The sequence below is a fragment of the Oncorhynchus mykiss genome, chromosome 13 (assembly GCF_057628025.1).
Source record: "Oncorhynchus mykiss isolate SJ-2025 chromosome 13, ASM5762802v1, whole genome shotgun sequence".
NCBI lineage: Eukaryota > Metazoa > Chordata > Actinopteri > Salmoniformes > Salmonidae > Oncorhynchus > Oncorhynchus mykiss.
This window is the reverse complement of record NC_143034.1, coordinates 40,250,807-40,274,753: the sequence shown is the minus strand read 5'-3', so window position 1 is coordinate 40,274,753 and position 23,947 is coordinate 40,250,807. Positions and strand designations below refer to the sequence as shown.

Sequence of the window (23,947 nt, the reverse complement as noted above, 5' to 3'; positions counted from 1 at the left end):
TAGTGCTAACAGGTGTAGTTTCAAGTTAAGCCTTTAATTCAACTTAGGGGGTTTTCACATTAAATTTGGTGCCCTGGTCCGTTTTCCTGGAGAGTGTGAGAATTCTACAAAATAACTTTTGCTTTCACAAGATCTGAAAATACCCATTTCAGGGTGCGATTAGCAAGACGCACATTCTACATTATGTTAGCGAGCTAGCTTGTTTACAACGGGCAAAAATTTCCATGCGACTCCTGATACTCTGGTCCTGCATCTTGGACCCGCTACAAACGCAGGTCCAGGATTTGTTTTAGCCAGGATTAATTTGTGTTTCACACGTGCTTTATAGTGCGGCTCAGGGCACCAAACGCTCCAGGAAATGGATCATACAGGGGAGATGTGAAAGCGCCCTTTTAAGTTTTCATCCTATTTTCTCTTGTCCCGTCCAGCCCCTGAAGACTCTGTCTAAAGAGCGGCCCTTACCTAACATCTTCAACCTGTACACTGTTCTGACAGTACTGCTGCAGTTTGCTGTTCACTTCTGTAGTCTGGTATACCTGTACAAAGGAGCGCAGAGCAGAAGTCCTCCAAGGTACACATACATGCATACACACATGCAAACACACATTCTCTATCACACACACACACTATAGATACCTACAGACTTGTTGACACTGTATTTGCACCCACATTGTACTAACTGGACATGTTCACCTTACAGTTATTGACATTGTCTTGTTTCCAACCTGTCCAAGTATCCCCTCTCATAATCCTCTGTCTGTTGTCCTTTATCTTTTAGGGCGGAGCGGTTTGCGGACCTGTACAAAGAGTTTGAGCCCAATCTCATCAACAGCACAGTGTACATAATGTCTATGGCCATGCAGATGGCTACCTTTGCCATTAACTACAAGGTACTGCTCTTCCTCCTCCGTGTCTTAGGTTTAATGTAGCCTTCATGATCCCTTATAAGGCCTTTCTTTGCATATAAAATATTTTTGAGGCTTCTATGTAGGGCTTATGAAGGCTTCATTAAGCGATACCTAATAAAAAATGTGCCCCATTTTATGCAGTACTTATCCTAGCCATCATTGAATAACACATGTATTCCACTAATACTATGTGTTTTTCTAGGGCCATCCTTTCATGGAGTCTCTGAGTGAGAACAGACCGCTGCTATGGAGTATCGCCCTTTCAGGTCTGGCAATCGTGGGCCTTCTCTCAGGATCCTCGCCTGAATTCAACGAGCAGTTTTCTCTTGTAGATATACCAACAGAGGTCAGCATATATTATACAGATATTGGATCTTAATTTGATCACATAAATGTCCTGCTCATTAGGAAATTCAAATGAGCTTCGTGATTTATAGTAGTTATGTTTCTGAAAAGCAGCAGTTTTCTTTCTCCTTGCGGGAGCAGTCGAGTTTTTCAGACCAGTGGGGCTATATTTGTTCATATTCTGTAGGCTAACCATTAGCCTATCTATTGTCACATAATGAAAGGTGTGAAAACCGATAATAGGCTACTGTTTGTTTCACAGTCTATTGTTACTTGCTAGGTCTGTGCATTTTCTATTAATCAATTTAGCATACCTTGTATTATTTATAATTATGTTTTATGTTGGATGTGCGCTCACAATCTAATTGTTATTTGTCCGATTTATTATTTCTTAAAGGTATTTTTTAAAGAGTGGGGCAATCCCACTACTTTCGTAATTGTTTTGCTTTTATTGAAGAGGCAGTGGGATGGATTTGAACCAATGCCGACACAGGCATATATGTCCCGGGGTCAGCGGCTGTAGACGCTGGACCACACAGGCACTGAGGCCACCAATAATTGATTTTGCCTATTGCTTGCCTTGAACATATATTAAAACAATTGATAAAAAAAAGGATTTTCCCTAATGAAAAATACATATACCCCCTACAAATATGTAAATGTTTTATAATCCACATAAGAATTCACACGAGATGCGCTGTAGCCTGCATAGAGCCTGCATAGGCTACTTGAACTGGCACACAGTGGACCTGCAGGCTAAGGTACACTGTAGGTACTCTATTGCATTGTACATAAACACCGCTTCCAGCTGCCCCCTGGCGGTGATTCTAAATATTTCTTCAAACATTCAAACATAATCAAACACTTGATTATTTTCCTTCTGCAATGAAACGGGTCAAATTAGGATCCAACACTGTACTTTCACACACATTTTGTGTGATTGCTTTATAACTTGTTATAAGCTTGTATGATCCTTTTTATAATGAAGTAACTGAGTTAATGTAAGTTCTCCATTTAACTGCTTTTTAGTCTAGGACTAGACTTAATCTGTGTCGGAAACCGGCGCAAAAGGATGTATAAATTATTATTATGTATGTGTTTTTTCCCCTGCAGTTCAAGCTAGTCATTGCCCGCGTCCTGGTGGTTGACTTTGTCGCTGCCCTGCTGGTCGACCGCGTTCTGCAGTTCCTGCTGGGCAAAGGAACCCCGAGGCTGCCTTCCTGAATCGCCATGCCAACAGCTGCCTTGATCAACCCTCTGCCCTCAGCAACCAATCTGTAAAGGGAAAGGATTGAGGAGACTTGTGGAGGGAGGAAAAGATTAAAGGCTGATGTGATGCACAAGACAGCTGAGGAGATGGACTAGGCATGTCAGGCAGACGCGCAGTACTGTACCCCTACCACACCCCTAAATGTTATCCCATCTCTCTGCTTTGTCCCTCTGTTCCCCCTCTTCACTAATGTATTTAAAATGATATTTCTTCTATGCTAGAGACAAACTTGGGCTCAAATGCTATTTGCTTTCTTTCAAATACTTTGAGCATTTTGGTTGATCCTGCCAGGAGCTCCAGATAAGCAGGGTTTGCACTTTTGGGACTGTTCCGTTGCGCCAGGCAAGCTGAAACAAGTGCAGCTAAAGTATTTGAAAGAAAATAAATACTATTGGATTCCCAGGTCTAGTTAGACTCCCCCTCTTGCCTTCCCGTTCCCCCTCTCCATCCCTCCCTCTATCACCGAAGGCCAAGAAGACAGCAGTATTGTGCAGTATTGTGTGGCGTTTGAGATTATGTGCCGGCCCATGTGAAATGCACACACACACACACACAACAGGGCGTTCTCCAAGAGAATTGCGAAGTGTTTGATTTTTTTACATTTTGTTTTTTCTTCATTTTGTAAAAAGATAAAAAAACTCTTACAGACTTATAAAATACCAAAAAATTCAAGTGGTGCTGTTTGTGTCAAGTGCTACTTTGTCATGTTCCATTTACCTATGCAGTGCACTGCCTACTATACCTACATAGGGATTGAACATATATTTTTTTAATTGATGAGTGAGCTGCATACATTTTAACTGGAAGTTAAGTTGAGAGGCCACAAGAAAAGCCTGATTTATGTTTGAGAGGACTTTAAGTCCCGTGTGGCTCGCTTGGTAGAGCATGGCACAACCCAGGGTTGTGGGTTCTATTCCCATGGGGGACCAGTATGAAAAATATATGCACTCACTACTGTAAGTCGCTCTGGATAAAAGTGTCTGCTAAATGACTAAAATGTAAAAATGTCTGGTGCACTCTTGCTTGCTACACTGGCATTCTATTGGGACAGATTCAAATCTAGTTGATTTTAGTGATGAGATTACTACACTGACAACAGAGGTGGGATGATGTCATGATGACTGTGGTACAGGCCACCCATAGACCAAAAATATAAACATAAAGTGTTGGTTTCATGAGCTGAAATAAAAGATCCCCGAAATGTTGCACAAAAAGCTTATTTCTCAAAAATGTTGTGCAAAAATGTGATAATGATGACACACAGCTGTATATTTCAATGAAACATGGTGAAGCCCCAAAAGCATGTGTTTCAGACATAAGGAAGTGGATGGCTGCAAACTTTCTACTTTTAAACTCGGCCAAAACAGAGATGCTTGTGCTAGGTCCCAAGAAACAAAGAGGTCTTCTGTTGAATCTGACAATGAATCTTAATGGTTGTACAGTCGTCTCAAATAAAACTGTGAAGGACCTTGGCGTTACTCTGGACCCTGATCTCTCTTTTGAAGAACATATCAAGACTGTTTCGAGGACAGCTTTTTCCCATCTACGTAACATTGCAAAAATCAGAAACTTTCTGTCCAAAAATTATGCAGAAAAATTTATCCATGCTTTGGTCACTTCTAGGTTAGACTACTGCAATGCTCTACTTTCCGGCTACCAGGTAAAGCACTAAATAAACTTCAGTTAGTGCTAAATACGGCTGCTAGAATTCTGACTAGAACCAAAAAATGTGATCATATTACTCCAGTGCTAGCCTCCCTACACTGGCTTCCTGTCAAGGCAAGGGCTGATTTCAAGGTTTTACTGCTAACCTACAAAGCATTACATGGGCTTGCTCCTACCTATCTCTCTGATTTGGTCCTGCCGTACATACCTACACGTACGCTACGGTCACAAGACGCAGGCCTCCTAATTGTCCCTAGAATTTCTAAGCAAACAGCTGGAGGCAGGGCTTTCTCCTATAGAGCTCCATTTTTATGGAATGGTCTGCCTACCCATGTGAGAGACGCAAACTCGGTCTCAACCTTTAAGTCTTTACTGGAGACTTATCTCTTCAGTGGGTCATATGATTGAGTGTAGTCTGGCCCAGGAGTGTGAAGGTGAACGGAAAGGCTCTGGAGCAACGAACCACCCTTGCTGTCTCTGCCTGGCCGGTTCCCCTCTTTCCACTGGGATTCTCTGCCTCTAACCCTATTACAGTCACTGGCTAACTAGGGCTCTTTCATACCGTCCCTAGGAGGGGTGCGTCACTTGAGTGGGTTGAGTCACTGATGTGATTTTCTTGTCTGGGTTGGTGCCCCCCCTTTGGGTTGTGCCGTGGCGGAGATCTTTGTGGGATATACTCGGCTTGTCTCAGGATGGTAATTTGGTGGTTGAAGATATCCCTCTAGTGGTGTGGGGGCTGTGCTTTGGCAAAGTGGGTGGAGTTATATCCTTCCTGTTTGGCCCTGTCCGTGGGTGTCATCGGATGGGGCCACAGTGTCTCCTGACCCCTCCTGTCTCAGCCTCCAGTATTTATGCTGCAGTAGTTTATGTGTCGGGGGGCTAGTGTCAGTTTGTTATATCTGGAGTACTTCTCCTGTCCTATCCGGTGTCCTCTGTGAATTTTAGTATGCTCTCTCTAATTCTCTCTCTCTCTCTTTCTTTCTCTCTCTCGGAGGACCTGAGCCCTAGGACCATGCCTCAGGACTACCTGACATGATGACTCCTTGCTGTCCCCAGTCCACCTGGCCGTGCTGCTACTCCAGTTTCAACTGTTCTGCCTGTGATTATTATTATCTGACCATGCTGGTCATTTATGAACATTTGAACATCTTGGCCATGTTCTGTTATAATCTCCACCCGGCACAGCCAGAAGAGGACTGGCCACCCCACATAGCCTGGTTCCTCTCTAGGTTTCTTCCTAGGTTTTGGCCTTTCTAGGGAGTTTTTCCTAGCCACCGTGCTTCTACACCTGCATTGCTTGCTGTTTGGGGTTTTAGGCTGGGTTTCTGTACAGCACTTTGAGATATCAGCTGATGTACGAAGGGCTATATAAATACATTTGATTTGATAATCATCCCTGTTAGTGAGCATTTCTCACAAAATGATCCATCCACCTGACGGGTGTGGCATAGCAAGAAGCTCATTAAACAGTATGATCATTACACAGCACCTTGTGCTGGGAACAATAAAAGGCCACTTTAAAAAGTGCAATTTTGTCACACAACACAACACCACAGATGTCTCATGTTTTGAGGGAGTATGCAGTTGGCATGGTGACTGCAGGAATATCCACCACTGTTGCCAAATAATTTAATGTTAATTTCTCTCCATAAGCCGCCTCCGTCGTTTTATAGAATTTAGCAGTACGTCCAACTGGCCTCGCAGACCACGTATGGCGTTGTGTGGGCGAGTGGATTGCTGATGTCACCGATGTAAACAGAGGGCCCCATGTTGGCGGTCGGGTTATGGTATGGACAGGCATGCTATGGACAATGAACACAATTGTATTTTATCTATGGCAATTTTAATGTACAGAGATACCGTGACGAGATCCTGAAGCCCATTCTGAGGCAACATTATTTTTTAAAGATATCAAATCACATTTTATTGGTCGCATACACATATTTAGCAGATGTTATTGTGGGTGTAGCGAAATGCTTGTCTGCAAAGTTGCTTAGGAGCTAGAAGCAGAGCTTCCATGTCTGTCAGTGCCATCTTACTTTAAAACATTTTTTGGTGAACAACAGATCTGTGTTCCCAGTCATGTGAAATCCATAAATTAGGGCCTAATGAATATATTTCAATTGACTTATATGAACCGTAACTTATTAAAATCTTGTTGCGTTTATATTTTTTGTTCAGTATTATAACGGTGCCACCTCCGTTTCCATTTGGTGCCAAACCGTGCTAAAAACTATGGCTTGTTTCAAAAGCTGAATTATGGTAACACTTTGGTTGTTATCTTGAGAGGAGTAGAGCGCAACTCGTCCCCAACCCCCCAAACTCTGCTTAAGGGACGATTCATGCAGAGAAATGGTAACTGGAGCCTAAGTAGTGCAAAGATGCTCCTAGTGGGCCACGTCGCTCAACACTACATTTCCCGAAATGCATATCTGTAAATGGGAGGGGACGATTTTGTTTGTAGCGGGTAGATTTTTAAAATAAATATGGCGGATATTCGTTCTGGAATGCAGTCGGAAAGGTTTGTATCTTTTTAAAATGTATTTTAAGTTCATAACGTTACTGAAAGTTTTCCCGAAGTTCACTGCTTTGCTGTGAAGAATTGGGTGGAATTAGCGCGCTATCTCAGAGGATCGTATTGTGTTTTACATCAAAGTAGGAGCTTGCTAACGTTAACTTCCGACCTCACTGCCCGGGTAACGTTAGCTACTAGCTAACACCCCCTATTTTAAAGTAGTCTTAGTGGTAGGCACGTCTATAGACAGCAAACTAGCCATTTCAACAAACTATGCTCATGTGGTTATGTTAATCTTTCTCTCTTTTTCATTGATGTTATCAGCAGCTGCGACAGCTCTGCTGAACACCAGAAGGTAAGACAATCAACAGCTGATTGTTTGTGGTGTAGGCGGTTTTGGTTGCACATAAGGGCCAATATACATACTATAAATTCACTAAAATGGTAGCTAGCTGATGAAGTTAGCATAGCACTGACGATAACACACAAATGACCTAAAAGCCCACTTAGTTGATCAAGGTCCACGAGGAAGAAAAGCCTCAGCAGGGACTCAAAATAGTTTGCCCTGGGAGTCCAAGCCCAGCAGCTCTTCACCCCAAATCTCCCTGCAGACACACTCCTGCCTCCACCACCAACATACAGGTGTCAGAAACAAGAGGCACAGATGGAGCAGTGTTCTGGAGAAGAGCGGCATGTAAGGGAATAGTATGGAAGGGATCCTGAGGGGGATGTTCTAACAGAGGGTCGGTCGTTGAGCCCCAGCAGCACGCGAAAGAATTCCTGGAGGTTGACCAGGGACCGACGTTCTCTCCCTCCCCAACACCTCCCAGAGTGAGGCCCAAAACCTGTATTTTTCAATATCGACAACATTGGTTGTGGTGTCTGGGATGAGTGACACTAGAGTATTGTTTACGTCTTCTTGAGCCGTAAAACATATACTCTTTCCAAGCTATGGCTAGAGTCGGCCACCTATCCCAGGTTGACCCTTAAACAATGAATGACAGTATGGGAAGGAGGCACAATTGGGGCTAAGTGATTTACAAAATGCTCTCTTGTAACCTGTAAATGCTAAGCTTCTGTCTAAATGCCTCCTATCCAGCTATATGCAGGTCAATCAGCCAATCCCTACCAGAGGAGGAGAGGCAAGAGAAACTGATAGAGGCTTCTATGGAGGTATGTTTAAGTGATTGCAATTCGCTAGTGTCTGTTTTGAAAGTCAGGCTAACTTCAACCTGGAGGTTATTTCAATGTCTAGGATCCTGGCTGACAATTTAGCTGACTTTGTGTCCCATCTCTCTCCTCTTTGTCTCCAGCTGGCAGTCAAGAAGTTACAAGACTCACTGAGCACGACACCCAAAGGCAGTTTAGTCACTTCAGACACAAGGTTGGTAGGATCCTCGTAAGTATCAAATAAGTAGTGGTTTTGGATTGTAACATCCAGCAAAAAAAACATCCAATGTTTACTTCTGCCCCCTACTGGTTCGGTGCTGTGTTTTGAATAGAGCTTTAGTTGTGCCTTGCAGTAGGTATACAGTGTATTCAGACTAGAGGTCGACGGATTATGGTTTTTCAAAGCCGATACCGATTATTGGAGGACCAAAAAAGCCTTTTTTTTTTGTTGTAATAATGACAATTACAACAATGCTGAATGAACACTTATTTTAGCTTAATATAATACATCAATAAAATCAATTTAGCCTAAAATAATGGAACAAGTTCAATTTGGTTTAAAAAATGCAAAAACAAAGTGTTGGAGAAGAAAGTAAAAGTGCAATATGTGCCATGTAAGAAAGCTAATGTTTCAGTTCCTTGCTCAGAACATATGAAAGCTCCTTTTAAAAAAAGTTCCTTTTAACATGAGTCTTCAATATTCCCGGGTAAGAAGTTTTAGGTTGTAGTTATTATGGGACTATTTCCCTCTATCATTTGTATTTCATTAACCTTTGATTATTGGATGTTCTTATAGGCACTAGTATTGCCAGGGTAACAGTATAGCTTCCGTCCCTCTCCTCGCTCGAACCAGGAACACAACGACAACAGCCACCTTCGAAGCAGCGTTATCCATGCAGAGCAAGGGAACAACCACTCCAAGTCTCAGAGCGAGTGACGTTTGTCCCCGCTAACTAGCTAGCCATTTCACATTGGTTACACCAGCCTCATCTTTTTTAAATTTGATTTATTTCACCTTTATTTAACCAGGTAGGCAAGTTGAGAACAAGTTATTTTCCAATTGCAACCTGGCCAAGATAAAGCAAAGCAGTTTGAAACCAACAACAGTTACACATGGAGTAAAACAAACAGTAGAAAAGGTCTATATACAATGTGAGGTGAGATAAGGGAGGTAAAGGCAAAGGCCGTGGTGGCGAAGTAAATACAATATAGCAAGTATAACACTGGAATGGTTGATTGCAAAGTAGAGAAATAATGGGGTGCAAAGGAGCTAAATAAATACAGTAGGGAAAGAGGTAGTTGTTTGGGCTAAATTATAGATGGGCTATGTACAGGTGCAGTAATCTGTGAGCTGCTCTGACAGCTGGTGCTTAAAGCTAGTGAGGGAGAAGTGTTTTCAGTTTCAGAGATTTTTGTAGTTCGTTCCAGTCATTGGCAGCAGAGAACTGGAAGGAGAGGCGGCCAAAGGAAGAATTGGTTTTGGGGGTGACCAGAGATATACCTGCTGGAGCGCGCGTGCTACAGGTAGGTGCTGCTATGGTGACCAGCAAGCTAAGGGGGGACTTTACCTAGCAGGGTCTTGTAGATGACCTGGAGCCAGTGGGTTTGGCGACGAGTAGAAAGCGAGGGCCAGCCAACGAGAGCGTACGGGTCGCAGTGGTAGGTAGTGGATATGGGGCTTTGGTGACAAAACTGATGGCACTGTGATAGACTGCATCCGATTTATTGAGTAGGGTATTGGAGGCTATTTTGTAAATGACATTGCCGAAGTCAAGGATTGGTAGGATGGTCTGTTTTACAAGGGTATGTTTGGCAGCATGAGTGAATGATGCTTTTGTTGCGAAATAGGAAGCCAATTCTAGATGCAACTTTGGATTGGCCATGTTTGATGTGAGTCTGGAAGGAGAGTTTACAGTCCAACCAGATACCTAGGTAGTTGTCCACATATTCTAAGTCAGAGCCGTCCAGAGTAGTGATGTTGGGCAGGTGCAGGCAGCGATCGGTTGAAGAGCATGCATTTAGTTTTACTTGTATTTACGAGCAATTGGAGGCCACGGAAGTAGAGTTGTATGGCATTGAAGCTCCCCTGGAGGGTTGTTAAGTGTCCAAAGGGCCAGAAGTTTACAGAATGGTGTCGTCTGCGTATAGGTGGATCAGAGACTCACCAGCAGCAAGACCGACGACATTGCTGTAAACAGAAGAGTTGGTCCAAGAATTGAACCCTGTGGCACCCCCATAGACTGCCAGAGGCACAGTATTGTTTCTTATCGATGGAGGTTAAGATATCGTTTAGGACCTTGAGCGTGGCTGAGGTGCACCCATGACCAGCTCTGAAACCAGATTGCGTAGCAGAGAAGGTATGGTGGGATTCGAAATGGTCGGTAATCTGTTTGACTTGGCTTTCAAAGACCTTAGAAAGGCAGGGTGGGATAGATAATAGGTCTGTAGAAGTTTGGGTCAAGAGTGTCCCCCCCCCCCTCTTTGAAGAGGGGGATGACCGCAGCTGCTTTCCTTTTTCTTTGGGAATCTCAGACGAGACAAAAGAGATTGTCTAGGCCGGCTGATTTGTAGGGGTCCAGATTTTGCAGCTCTTTCTGAACATCAGCTGACTGGATTTGGGAGAAGGGGAAATGGGTAAGGTTTGGGCGAGTTGCTGTGGGGGGGGTACAGTGCTGTTGATCGGGGTAGGGGTAGCCAGGTGGAAAGTATAGCCAGCTGTAGAAAAATGCTTATTGAAATTCTCAATTATAGTGGTGGTGACAGGAAACACTATCTTCAGTGCAGTGGGCAGCTGGGAGGAAGTGTTCTTATTCTCCATGGACTTCAGTGTCCCATGACTTTTTTGAGTTGGTGTTGCAGGAAGCACATTTCTGCTTGATAATGCTAGCCTTGGCTTTTCTAACTGCCTGTGTATTGGTTTCTAGCTTCCCTGAAAATGTGCATATCACGGGGGCTGTTCGGCGCTAATGCAGAACGCCATAGGATGTTTGTGTTGGTTAAGGGCAGTCAGGTCTGGAGAGGACCGAGGGCTATATCTGTTCCTGGTTCGAAATGTCTTGAATGGGGCATGCTTATTTAAGATGGTGAGGAAGGCAGGCGGTAACGGTGAGAGACTTGTTTTTAGAATTGGATATTTAAAAGTAGAAGTTCAAATTGTTTGCGTACAGACCTGGATAGCGGGACAGAGCTCTGCAGGATATCTTTGCAGTAGATTGCAACACCACCCCCTTTGGCTGTTCTATCTTGTCTGAAAATGTTGTAGTTTGGGATGAAAATGTCAGAATTTTTGGTGGTCTTCCTAAGCCAGGATTCAGACACGGCTAGAACATCCGGGTTGGCAGTGTGCTAAAGCAGTAAATAAAACAAATTTAGGTAGGAAGGCTAATGTTAACATGCATGAAACCAAGGCTATTATGGTTACAGAAGTCATCAAAAGAGAGCGCCTGGGGAATAGGAGTGGAACTAGGCACTGCAGGGCCTGGATTCACCTCTACATCACCAGAGGAGGAGTAGGATAAGGGTACGACTAAACTCTCGGAGTTGATAGGCTTGAAGTCATAAACAGCGCAATGCTTGACGTACAACGAAAAGCTGCTGGCAAAACGCACTAAAGTGCTGTTTGAATGAATGCTTTCAAGCCTGCTTCTGCCTAACACTGCTCAGTCAGATGCTTGTATGCTCAGTCAGATTATATGCAATGCAGGACACGCTAGATAAACTAGTAATATCATCAACCATGTGTAGTTAACTAGTGATTATTGATTTTGTTTTTTTATTAGAACTTTAATGTTAGCTAGCAACCTACCTTGGCTTACTGCTTTTGTGTAACAGGCAGTCTCCTTGTGGAGTGCAACAAGGCAGGTGGCTATTGCGTTGGACTAGTTAACTGTAAGGTTGCAAGAATGGCTCCCCCGAGCTGACATTGCCCGAGCTGACAAGGTGAAAGTTAACCCACCGTTCCTAGGCCGTCATTGAAAAGAATGTGTTAACTGACTTGCCTAGTTAATTAAATATTTAAAAAGGTGTAAAAAAAAATACAGATTTCCGATTTTTATGAGAACTTGAAATCGGCCCTGATTAATCGGTCGACCTCGAATTCAGGCCCTTCCATTTTTCGACATTTTGTTAAGTTACAAACTTATTCTAAAATGTATTAAATATATTTTTTAAATAATACATCTACACACAATACCCCATAATGACAAAGTGAAACCAGGCCTAGATTTTTTTTTTCGCAAATTTGCATAAGTATTCAGACCCTTTCCCGTGAGACTCAAAATTGAGCTCAGGTGCATCCTGTTTCCATAGATCATTCTTGAAATGGTTAACTTTATTGGAGTCCACCTGTGGTAAATTCAATTGATTGGACATGATTTGGAAAGGCACACCCCTGTTTATATAAGATCCCACTGTTGACGGTGCCTGTCAGAGCAAAAACCAAGCCATGAGGTTGAAGAATTGTCCGTAGAGCTCTGAGACATGATTGTGTTGAGGCACAGATCTGGGGAAGGGTACCAAAAATTGTATGCAACATTGAATGTCCCCAATAACACAGCCTCCATTCTTAAATGGAAGAAGTTTGGAACCACCAGGACTCTTCCTAGGGCTGGCCGGCCGGCCAAACTGAGCAATTGTGGGAGAAGGGCCTTAGTCAGGGAGGTGACCAAGAACCCGATGGTCACTCTGACAGAGCTCCAGAGTTCCCCTGTGGAGATGGGAGAACCTTCCATAAGGACAACCATCTCTGCAATACTCCACCAATCAGGCCTTTATGGTAGTGGAAGCCACTCATCAGTAAAAGGTACATGACAGCCCGCTTGGATTTTGCCAAAAGGCACCTAAGGACTCTGAGAGCATGAGACCAGATTCTCTGGTCCGATGAAACCAAGACTAAACACCTGGCACCATCCCTATGAAGCGTGGTGATGGCAGCTTCGTGATGTGATGTTTTTCAGCCGCAAGGACAGGGAGCCTAGTCAGGATCGAGGGGAATAATGAACAGAGCAAAGTACGGAGAGATCCTTGATGAAAACCTGCTCCAGAGTGCTCAAGACCTCCGACTGGGGTGAAGGTTCACCTTCCCATAGGACCCTAAGCACACAGCCAGGGCAAGTCTCGGAATGTTCTTGAGTGGCCCAGACTTGAACCCAATAATAGCACCTCTGGAGATGTAAATAGCTATGCAGCGACACTCGCCATCCAGCCTGCCAGAGCTTGAGAGGATCTGCAGAGAAGAATGGGAGAAACTCTCCAAATACAGGTGTGCCAAGCTTGTAGCGTCATACCCAAGAAGACAAGGCTCTAATCGCTGCCAAATGTGCTTCAACAAAGTACTGAGTAAAGGGTCTGAATACTTTGTAAATGTGTTTTTTATTTTTTTGCAAACAATTCTACAAACTTGTTTTTGCTCTGTGTATAGATAGCTTGGGGGGACAATTTAACTAATTTTAAAAGGATGTAACTGAAGAAGTTAAGGTCTGAATACTTTCCGAATTCACTAAGTGTTGTCTAATAATAATATTTTCTTCCCTGTTTCAGTGGAGGCTGTACAGAAGGAGTGGTGTTGCCTGGCCAAAGATCTACGCAATGAGCCGCAGTGTCAGCAACCTCCCACTAGCACAGCCAGGTAATGCTGTCTCGTCACAGCCCTCAACCTCATTTTGTTCCTTGACTTAACGTCCTTAAACATACTTACCTTTTTCCTGAGCAGTCTATTTTACTATTATGTATTTCCAGCACTGATTTTTATTTTTTCCCCTGATCCTTTAACATGAGAAGGGTCCGGGACGATCCGAGTATCATGATACTAGCCCGTATTATGGCAAGGAAACGCAAAACCGATTTTTAACTTCTGTTGAAAACAAGCAGCGTCATGTCATCCAGAGTCGTCGTCGTCGTGTCCCCCCCCCCCCCCCCCCCCCCCAAGCTATAGCACGCAATATTTTACAAACGGCAGGTTTTTAAAGGAAGGCTTCTTGTTTTTGGCATGGAAAAAATATTGCGATACTAGTATCGGCACAGCCCAAGAGAAAAAGGGCTGTCATTCTTCTGTATTGTCCTTTTATTTCTAGTTCAGCCCTTTCTGTATTCATTCAGTCATCTGTTATGGCTCCCTTTTGACTCTTTCTCACTAGTGACACTGAAATGCAGAACACCATGGAGCTGGCCAGGAAGGCTATACACGGGTAACTGACTTCCTCATCACTGTGTGTGAGTGCCTGTAATTAATAAATATTGTCTGGAATATTTCAATTTTGGAGAATCTCTTTTTATAAAATGGTTTAAAGTTATGTTGAAATGTTAGCTGTTAAGCTAAATTTTAACAATAATATTAAGGGGCTAGTAATCCAGGGCTTGAAAACAAAGGTCATGTTTCCTTTTAAATCCACAATTTGGATCCCTCCACAGCCTCATAGATACTTAAAAAAAAAAAAAAAAACTAGATCCTCTATCTAAAATAACCCTAATTTATAAGACTAATGTTGGTTGGAAACACCTAGCCACAGTAAGGATTTGCCACAATAGTGGACTTTGCTGTTAGCCTTCAAAATAAAAGTGTCATTGACAGTGATGCAAATTAATACAAGCAGTATAATTATGCCATAATTGAATGCATCATGCTAAACGAGATTGTAATGTTTTATATAAAATCAACAAACTAATTGTTAATTTGAAATCACAATGCAGGAATCCAAGATGGTGTTGCAGTCTTTGTCTTGTATGTATGTAATATATATATATATATATTTCCTAAACTTCTAAATACTCTCCTGCAACTCACCTCACCCGATGTGGTGTGGATCTGTTTTTTTTGTTAAAGTATTTCTATTTACCTCCGAACTGGAATAACTCAACTGAAGCTAGCCAGCTATTAGTCATCTAACCACTGCTAGCGGTCATCAGCTAACCTTTAGCTCGGAAAGCTCTCGTCAGTTCGTACAATGCGTTTCAAACCAGAGCATACTGGACCTATTTTTCTCTCCATATCCCCGGATTCCTACCTCAAACTCTGAACCGATTCATCGCAGCTAGCTAACCGCAACCTGGGTTGACTACTCCTGGCTAACCTTTCTGTCCCGGCGCAAGCACCAACTATCCTGGAGCCTACCCATGCTTAACCCATCTCCTGGGCTACTCCTGAAGCCCACTCCTCGGCTACAATATCTGGACCCCTTCTACTGCCGGTACGGGGCACGGAACCCTGCCGATCCTTCATGGCTGGAATACCGACATAATCTGCTCGAGGACCCCAACAGGCCCCTCAGGTGCGATGTCCCCTGAAGGCCCATTCTGCTAACCGCGACCTGCAAGCTATCTAGAGCATATTGGATTGTTAGCTGATCCATCGGCCAGTTTCTTGGACCACTATACCCATTTCTCCAATTGGACTTGAACCCCTCTGGTACTTGGAAACCTACTAATTCCAAGACTGGTCTATCGACGACACAGCTCGAGGAGGCAAAAACAGACCCCACCCCATAGCTCGCTAGCCCCGGCCTGCTGTCTGAATCGCCGTGTCCCCTGCCGGCCCAACCACTCACTGGACCCATACGATCACTTAGGTACGCATGCCTCGCCCTAATATCAATATCCCTTGTCCATTACTGTCCTGGTTAGTGATTACTGTCTTATTTCACTGTAGAGCCTCACTATGCCTTAACCAACCATGTTGTTCCACCTCCCACATATGCGTTGACATCACCTGGTTTAAACGTCTCTGGAGACTCTCATCGTTACTCAATGCCTAGGTTTACCTCCAATGTACTCTTCCTATGATAGCTTTGTCTGTACATTATGCCTTGAATCTATGCTATTGTGCCCAGAAACCTGCTCCCTTTACTCTCTGTTCCGAACGTGCTAGACGGCCGGTTCTTATAGCCTTTAGCCGTACCCTTCTCCTACTTCTCCTCTTCCTCTGGTGATGTGGAGGTTAATCCAGGACCTGCAGTGCCTAGCTCCACTCCTACTCCCCAGGTGCTCTCAATTGTTGACTTCTGTAACCGTAAAAGCCTTGGTTTCATGCATGTTAACATTAGAAGCCTAATCCCTAAGTTTGCTTTATTCACTGCTTTAGCACATTCTGCCAACCCGGATATCTTAGCCATGTCTGAATCCTGACTAAGGAAAACCACCAACAACCCTGAAATTTCTATCCCTAACTAACATTTTCCGACAAACTGCCAATGGGGGCGGTGTTGCAATCTACTGCAGCGAGAGCCTGCAGAGTTCTGTCTTACTATCAGGTCTGTACCAAAACAATTTGAGCTTCTACTTCTAAAAATTCACCTTTTCAGAAAAAAGTCTCACCGTTGCCGCTTGCTATAGACCACCCTCTGCCCCCAGCTGTGCCCTGGACACCATATGTGAATTGATTGCCCCCATCTCTTCTGAGCTCGTGCTGCTAGGTGACCTAAACTGGGACATGCCATCCTACATTCTAAGCTTGATGCCCTCAATCTCACACACATTATCAATGAACCTACCAGGTACAACCCCAAATCTGTAAACATGGGCACCCTCATAGATATCATCCTAACTCGCCCTCCAAATACACCTCTGCTGTTTTCAACCAGGATCTCAGAGATCACTGCCTCATTGCCTTCATCCTTAATGGGTCTGCAGTCAAACAACCACCCCTCATCACTGTCACATCACTCTCCCTAAAACACTTCAGCGAGCAGGCGTTTCTAATCGACCTGGCCGGGGTATCCTGGAATGACATTGACCTCATCCCGTCAGAGGATGCATGGTTATTCTTTAAAAGTGCCTTCCTCACCATCTTAAATAAGCATGCTCCATTCAAAAAATGTACGCCCAAACGGCTTTCCATGTAATGTTGTAAAGCTAATAGCAATGACACTATTACTGTAACTCCGGTAGGGCGACATCTAAAAAAATTGCACACTTGGTAACGTTAGTGTGTACCTGTGCTCGACCAGTCGCGAAAGCCAACATCATCCACGACAGAATGTTTTCTTGTAATGGGCAATGAATTCCATTTTCTTGGTGTTAATGAGTTTTGTCTTTGAGTTGTCTCGCTGACATGTTCTTACTCTTTCAAATAACTGCTCGACTTGTTGACTGCTCGATCCACACAGCAGACATTGTGGGCTAGGTTAGGAATGATGTGTAGCCTTTACATTTTATGTACAGTCATTACCGACTGTCCCTATGTTATATAGGTATGCACGTCAGCTTTGACATTGGTTTTGCACATCGGCATTAAACTACATATCTGGCCAATACAGATGTTGGCATTTTAGCTAATATCGGCCGATTTCTGTTATGTTCACCGATTTTTATATTGTGCATCCCTATATAACACATGTAACCAAAAAAGTGTTAAAATAACCATCCTTTGCCTTGACAGCTTTGCATTCTCTCAACCTGGAATGCGTTTCAATTAACAGGTGTGCCTTGTTAAATGTTAATTTGTGTCATTTCTTTCCTTAATGCATTTGAACATTATCAGTTGTGACAAGGTAGGGGTGGTATACAGAAGATCGCCCTATTTGGTACAAGACAATGTCCATATTATGGCAAGAACAGCTCAAATAAGCAAAGAGAAACGACAGTTTTAGACATGGTCAGTCAATCCGGAAAAAAATCTAACTTTGAAAGTTTCTTCAAGTACAGTCGCAAACCCTATCAAGCGCTATGATGAAGCTGGCTCTCATGAGGACTGCTGCAGGAAAGGAAGACCCAGTGTTACCTATGCTGCAGAGGATGCGTTCATTAGTTACCAGCCTCAGAAATTGCAGCCCAAATAAATGCTTTGCAGAATTAAGTAACAGACACATATCAACTAACTTCAGAGGAGACTGCGTGAATCAGGCCTTCATGGTTGAATTGCTGCATAGAAACTACTACTAAAAGACACCAATAAGAAGAAACTTGCTTGGACCAAGAAACACACGCAATGAACATTGGACAGGTGGACATCAGTCCAAATTTGAGATTTTTGGTTCCAACCGCCGTGTCTTTGTGACGCGGAGTAGGTGAACGGATGATCTATGCATGTGTGGGTCCCACCATGAAGCATGGAGGAGGTGGCGTGGGGGTGCTTTGTTGGTGACACTGTCAGTGATTATTATTTTTTTATTTTTTAACATTTATTTATAATTCAAGGCACGCTTAACCAGCATGGCTACCTCTGCATTCTGCAGCAGTACTCCATCCCATCTGGTTTGTGCTTAGTGGGACTATAATTTGTTTTTCGACAGGACAATGACCCAACACACCTCCAGGCTGTGTAAGGGCTATTTGACCAAGAAGAAGAGTGATGGAGTGCTGCATCAGATGACCTGGCCTCCACAATCACCGACCTTAACAGAATTGAGATGGTTTAGGATTAGTTGAACCACAGAGGGGAGGATAAGTAACCTAGCAAGTGCTCAGCATGTGTGCAAAGTCCTTCAAGACTGTTGGAAAAGCATTCCAGGTGAAGCTGGATGAGAGGATGCCAAGAGTGTGCAAAGCTGTCAATGCAAAGGGCGGCTACTTTGAAGAATGTAAATGTATTTTGATTTCATGTGTTATTTCATAGTTTTGATGTCTTCACTGTTATTCTACAATGTAAAAAGTATGTGTATATACTAGAGGTCGACCGATTAATCGGAATGGCCGATTTCAAGTTTTCATAACAATCTGTATTTTTGGACACCGATTTTTGCCTAAATACATATATTTATTTTTCTACTCCATTTAACTAGGCAAGTCAGTTAAGCACACATTCTTATTTTCAATGACTGCCTAGGAACTTTGGGTTAACGACAGATTTTCGCCTTGTCAGCTCGGGGGATCCAATCTTGCAACCTTACAGTTAACTAGTCCTTGTGCAATCCTCAAGGAGAATGCCTGTTACGCGAATGCAGTAAGCCAATGTAAGTTGCTAGCTAGCATTGAACTTATTTTGTCAAATCACTCATCACTAGTTCACTACACATGGTTGATATTACTAGATATTATCTAGCGTGTCCTGCACGCTCTGACTGAGCATACAAGTATCTGACTGAGCGGTGGTAGGCAGAAGCAGGCGCGTAAACATTCATTCAAACAGGACTTTCGTGATTATTTAAACCAAATTGAACTTGTTTCATTATTAATTTGAGGCAAAATTGATTCGATGTATATTAAGTTAAAATAAGTTCATTCAGTATTGTTGTAATTGTCATTATTACAAATAAACACAAATTGGCAGATTTGTATTTTTTTATAAATCTGCTTTTTTTCCCCTCCAATAATCAGTATCGGCACTGAAATCATAATCGGTAGACCTCTATTTTGTATGTATGTCTACATATGAATATCCATATGATTGGAATTTGTGCAGACAATTTCATTGATGGAAGCTACCATCTATCTGTAATATTAAAGCTGATCTTCCCCCCCAATGATTGTTCATTGTTCAGAATGGCATGACGATACTAGAGTTGGTTACGGCCCATTTTAGGACCGTGGTTTTTGCCTAGTGTAAATGTGTTGGTACATCTCATCTTTCCCTTTGCAGGCAATTTGAGCAGTGCCTGGAGAATGGGGTGATGTTAGACCCTAGCTGCCTGGCCCAGTCCTCACAGAGCCAGCTCATCCAGAACAAACCTGATTACCACAGCGTGCTCCGCAGACAGCGGTCTGTACTGTCCACTTTGGAACTGGTGGTAATACGGACAAACTTGTATTATTCGACTTGGGGATGGTTTCTTGAACACAGTTTAGTCCTAGACTAAAAACAAGCTCAATGGAGAATCTCTGTCGTAATAGTTTTGTTGTCCAGTATTTGGCCAGGAAAAAGGCCTTTGGGAGTTTTTTAAATTTAATTTCTATTGAGCAAATCTTAACTTGCATTTAAGTCAGATTTCCACTTAGTCATGCATTGATGGCATTTTTTATTTATTTCACCTTTATTTAAACGGGTAGACCAGATGAGAACAAGTTCTCATTTACAACTGCGACCTGGCCCAGATGACGCAAAGCAGTGCGACAGTTACACATGGATAAACAAACGTACAGTCAATACAATAGAAAAGTGTAGTAAGATTAGGGAGGTAAGGCAATAAATATGCCATAGTGGTGAAATAATTACAATTTAGCAATCAAACACTAGAGTGAGATGTGCAGAAGATGAATGTGCAAGTAGAGATACTGGGGTGCAAAAAGTAATATAGGGATGAGGTAGTTGGGTGGTCTACTTAACAGATGCGCTGTGTACAGGTGTAATGATCAGTAAGTTGCTCTGACAACTAAAGTTGAAGGACTACAATGATCGACTACGAGTAATTACACATTTGACTGAAGTGGAAGTTAGAATTCACCCCTCAGTGTTCCATGTCCCATGCTCAAAGTAAGATGGTAGCTGCAGTGCACACATTATAGTTCCAATGCAATAAAAACATTTGACTACTGTGTGAAGTGTCCACACTTGCCTTTAGGGTAGAGCGATTATTTTATTCTCCATCTTTATCACACCCTTGTGTGTTAATGAATCTAACATATGTCCATTAACAGCCCGAGATGGGGTTAGGCGTTATACTGTATTTTACTAAATACTGGTATTGATGCAGACGAGTTTGGGTCTTTAGTTTACCTTTGTATACCAGTATTTTTAATGTTTGATTTGTTTAAATGTTACTCCACTCTGTGTGTAATGTCAGTTTTTATAGTTTACTCTGTTTGATATTTGAGTCTTGTCTCCTTCCACACACAGCCAGCCAATTGTCACTCAAGGAGACTTGTTTTTGCTCTTCCACTAGTCAAGTTAAAATACTAGCCGTTCATTCGCAGTGACAGTCTACATGGTCAACGCTTCAGATGCAACAAGATGTTGACAACTATGCTGCTTTCCACTTTGCTTTATGTAAATCCACAAACATTCTACAATTACACTTTTAGTTTGTGTCTTAGTGTCTGCAAACGGTTTGACTTTTTTTGTTTTGATTTGTGCCTCAAATTGTTAGCTGCAAATAGCTACTTAGCTGGCAAGCTAGCCTGATACCAAAGATTTTTACAACTAAACCAAGATGGACCAAAGCCTGTTTCCAATGGGAACAATTGAGTCATAGTGGGCAGAGCCAAGCACGACCTAGCGCGATCCTATTGGCGTGTTCTAACATGCATTTGCATATTTCCGTTAGGGAACGCCTACTCAAGTGTGCGTGTGCAATAACTCAATTCCCCTTTGCACTCCTTCTTAAAAAAAATATATATATATATATTTTTTTTTACTTTTGCAAAGGGTAGTCCGCTCTGTTCATAACTGATTTAATAGTTTTGGGAACAGAACTGTATTGAGATCAAATGTTCAGTTGATGAGAAATTGTAGAATGTCAGCCAAAATCCATCTTCTCCCCCTGCTGGCCAGTGGGCTTCCAGTGAGTGGAAACGCCAAGCGGATACTTCATATTTATATGTCCGGTGAAATATCTATCTGTGCTGATACCAGTGTGTTTGTACAATGGCATATTCTAAATCTGAGAGGAATTAGGCAACGCCTGGGCTCCCGAGAGGCGCCACTGTATCTCAGTGCTTGAGGCGTCACTACAGACACCCTGGTTCAATTCCAGGCTGTATCACAACTAGCCGTGATTGGGAGTCCCATAAGGTGGCGCACAATTGCTCCAGCGTCGTCCGGATTTGGTTGGTGTAGGCCGTCATTGTAAATAAGAATTTGTTCTTAACTGACTTGCCAAGTTAAATAAAATTCCAAATGTATAACACATTAATATTTTAGCTACATCAAGTAAGAGTGCATGAAACGTAACCTCTAATTAGGATCCACTGGAAAACAGTGACCAACATTTGGTTCATACCCTGTCACCTTGCTTTTTGATTCCTTGTCATGTCAAACACTTCGAAGTGCCCAGTCACTATATTCAATATTTTTGTTGAACTTTGATTTGTTTTATATTGTTCAACCAGAATGGAGAAAGGCCCATTAAAACACTTAGAATTCATGTTGCCACGCTAGTCATGCACATCTAGAAATTGTATTTATTTTTTTAATACAAAAAAGTATTGACATTTTGGCCATATTGCCCAGCCCGAGAGTTTATTTGCCTCAACCACGGTAATGCCCTGGCTTTTGTTGTAGATGAGTGTTTATCGAAGGCCGTTTTTTTTTATTACTGTTGAAGTTGTGAAACGCTTATCACCCTCTTAAAATGTGAGTTGCACGTAATAAAAAAAAAAAAAAACATCTGTTCCTCCATAGATGGACACCCAGTGTAAGATGGTCAGGGAGCTGCAGTCCAGACAGGAACAGGCTCAGTTACTGGTGAATGAGACAAGCAGCAGATTGGGTAAGGGCATGTCTCGATGGATGGATGGCTGTAGTGGTTCTCAGGGTAGTGTTCAGTAGGGCAGAACCTTTGCAACAGAAAATTTAAATCTGTTTCAATTTAGGTAGTACCTTCCCCTTCTGTTTCAAAACGTTTTCTCCCTGCTGAACACTTCTTGACTTAAAGGTCTTTAAATCATCACTGTTTTATTTAATGAAAAATAACTATTTTGATCATTTTATTCCCTGAGCCTCGTTTGGCTGTTTTGAAATGTTCAGTCTGATCTTGTGGGTGTTATGAAGCAAATTTTAAGATATTTGCATACACATCCCTGATAGGATGGTCTAGAGGTTTGATCCAGCAACCTTCTGGTTACTAGTCCAACACTCTAACCACTAGGCTACCTGCAGCCTAGTGAGTTTATTCTCTTTGTTGTGTTTATTAAATGTACACACTTAATACATGATCACAAATACATCTGCTCCCATCAGCGGCTGATGTGGGATTCCAGTATCTCTCCTCTGAACCAGTCAGAGATCTACTGGCAGGACCCGTATCAACCAACACATCATCCACCGTATAATTCTAGTACCTCTGTTTTAGGGTTATCGCAATACAGTATCATGGTACAACCAAACTAGATTTTTCATGGCAAAAAAAGATGACTAAGCAAACCGAATTCTGGCTTTGTACAAGCAGGACAAGGCACACCTTTAATAGCACAGACTCTATTGTGACCTTTGGTTTCATCCAGGTTCACTCAATGAATGAGCTATGAGAAAGATCAGTCTGGCTTTTTCTGTATTTATGTAATGTCTTAACTCTACCCATGGCTCCCTAATTTAGCTGTTCTCTGTGGTGGCTTGTGGTTGTTTGTAAATAAGTCTCTGGTATCTTTCTTCACGGGATGAATGTGGATTATTTCAGCAAACTTTCTATCTGTTCTATTCCACCACTATACTATTTGGGTCCTCCCAAATGGCACCCCATTCCTTATATAGTGCCCTACTTTTGTCCAGAGTGCTATGGGTCCTGACGGATACCGGTCTCCCTACGAAACGTATGCTGTTGGCCACCAGAGGGCGATCTCATCCTTTATTTAAAAAGCTAATGAATATTCACCTACAGTAAAAGATGTAGAGAAAAATATGAACTTGCAGTGGACGAATTTTGGGGGTTTGTTTTGTAAGATACCTGCTTTCCTTAATTTTCCTGTACATCCTTGTTTATGCAAAAAAAATATATTTATTATTAAACAGTAATTATCAGAATTTGTCTTGCATTTTCTGACCATTGAATCAGTTTTAAGACCAGGTCCAATCCTGTATTTGTTTTTAACCCTTCATAAACAAGGAAATGTGAAACCATTATTCCATCCCAACTCCTTTGAAACATCTCTTGGTTTCAGTGTGTAACAAGGGGAAGAATTCTCTGTACACACAACTTGATAGTTCTCTCAACACACCCTTGTATAATACTTTACTCCCTGACCCTTTCTTATCCCTCAATCTTTTCTGTTTTGTCCAGAGATTCAGTCCTCTTTTCTCTCCTCCAGCACTGCTGTCTTCTGTCCCTTCTCCTGTCCATCAGGGAGCAGGCCCCTCCCCCACCTCATCTTGACTCCATCCCTTTCTTTTCACCGGGTCACTGGCGCAGAACGAAGGCCTGACATTATGCCTGGTGTGTCATAACCCCCCCCCCCCCCCTTTTTTTTCTCAATCGCTCACTATCACATCTTCAGTTCTCACCATCTTTCATGTTATAAGGTTGAGCCTTCCTCTTACCAGGAGAAACATGATGA

General features: G+C 42.6%; 2 protein-coding genes across 2 annotated transcripts in view; both read left to right on the top strand.

Annotated features, from left to right (window-relative positions):
- Positions 1–3,737, top strand: part of LOC110486103 (endoplasmic reticulum transmembrane helix translocase) — a 44,274-nt gene extending 40,537 nt beyond the window's left edge. Inside the window, exons 22-25 of the mRNA XM_021557455.3 lie at positions 429–571; positions 779–890; positions 1,111–1,254; positions 2,367–3,737. Coding sequence (XP_021413130.3) covers positions 429–571; positions 779–890; positions 1,111–1,254; positions 2,367–2,477 — 510 coding nt within the window. The 3' untranslated portion in view covers positions 2,478–3,737. The remainder of the gene's footprint in view (positions 1–428; positions 572–778; positions 891–1,110; positions 1,255–2,366) is intronic.
- Positions 3,738–6,758: 3,021 nt separating this feature from the next.
- On the top strand, positions 6,759–23,417 carry LOC149978882 (uncharacterized). Its single transcript, XM_090196185.1, has 7 exons — positions 6,759–6,843; positions 7,028–7,058; positions 7,803–7,876; positions 8,017–8,087; positions 13,412–13,499; positions 14,008–14,058; positions 19,383–23,417. Exons 3-7 carry the CDS (start codon positions 7,807–7,809, stop codon positions 19,412–19,414), a joined length of 312 nt encoding a protein of 103 aa, XP_090052311.1. The 5' UTR covers positions 6,759–6,843; positions 7,028–7,058; positions 7,803–7,806; the 3' UTR covers positions 19,415–23,417.
- Positions 23,418–23,947: the final 530 nt, after the last annotated feature.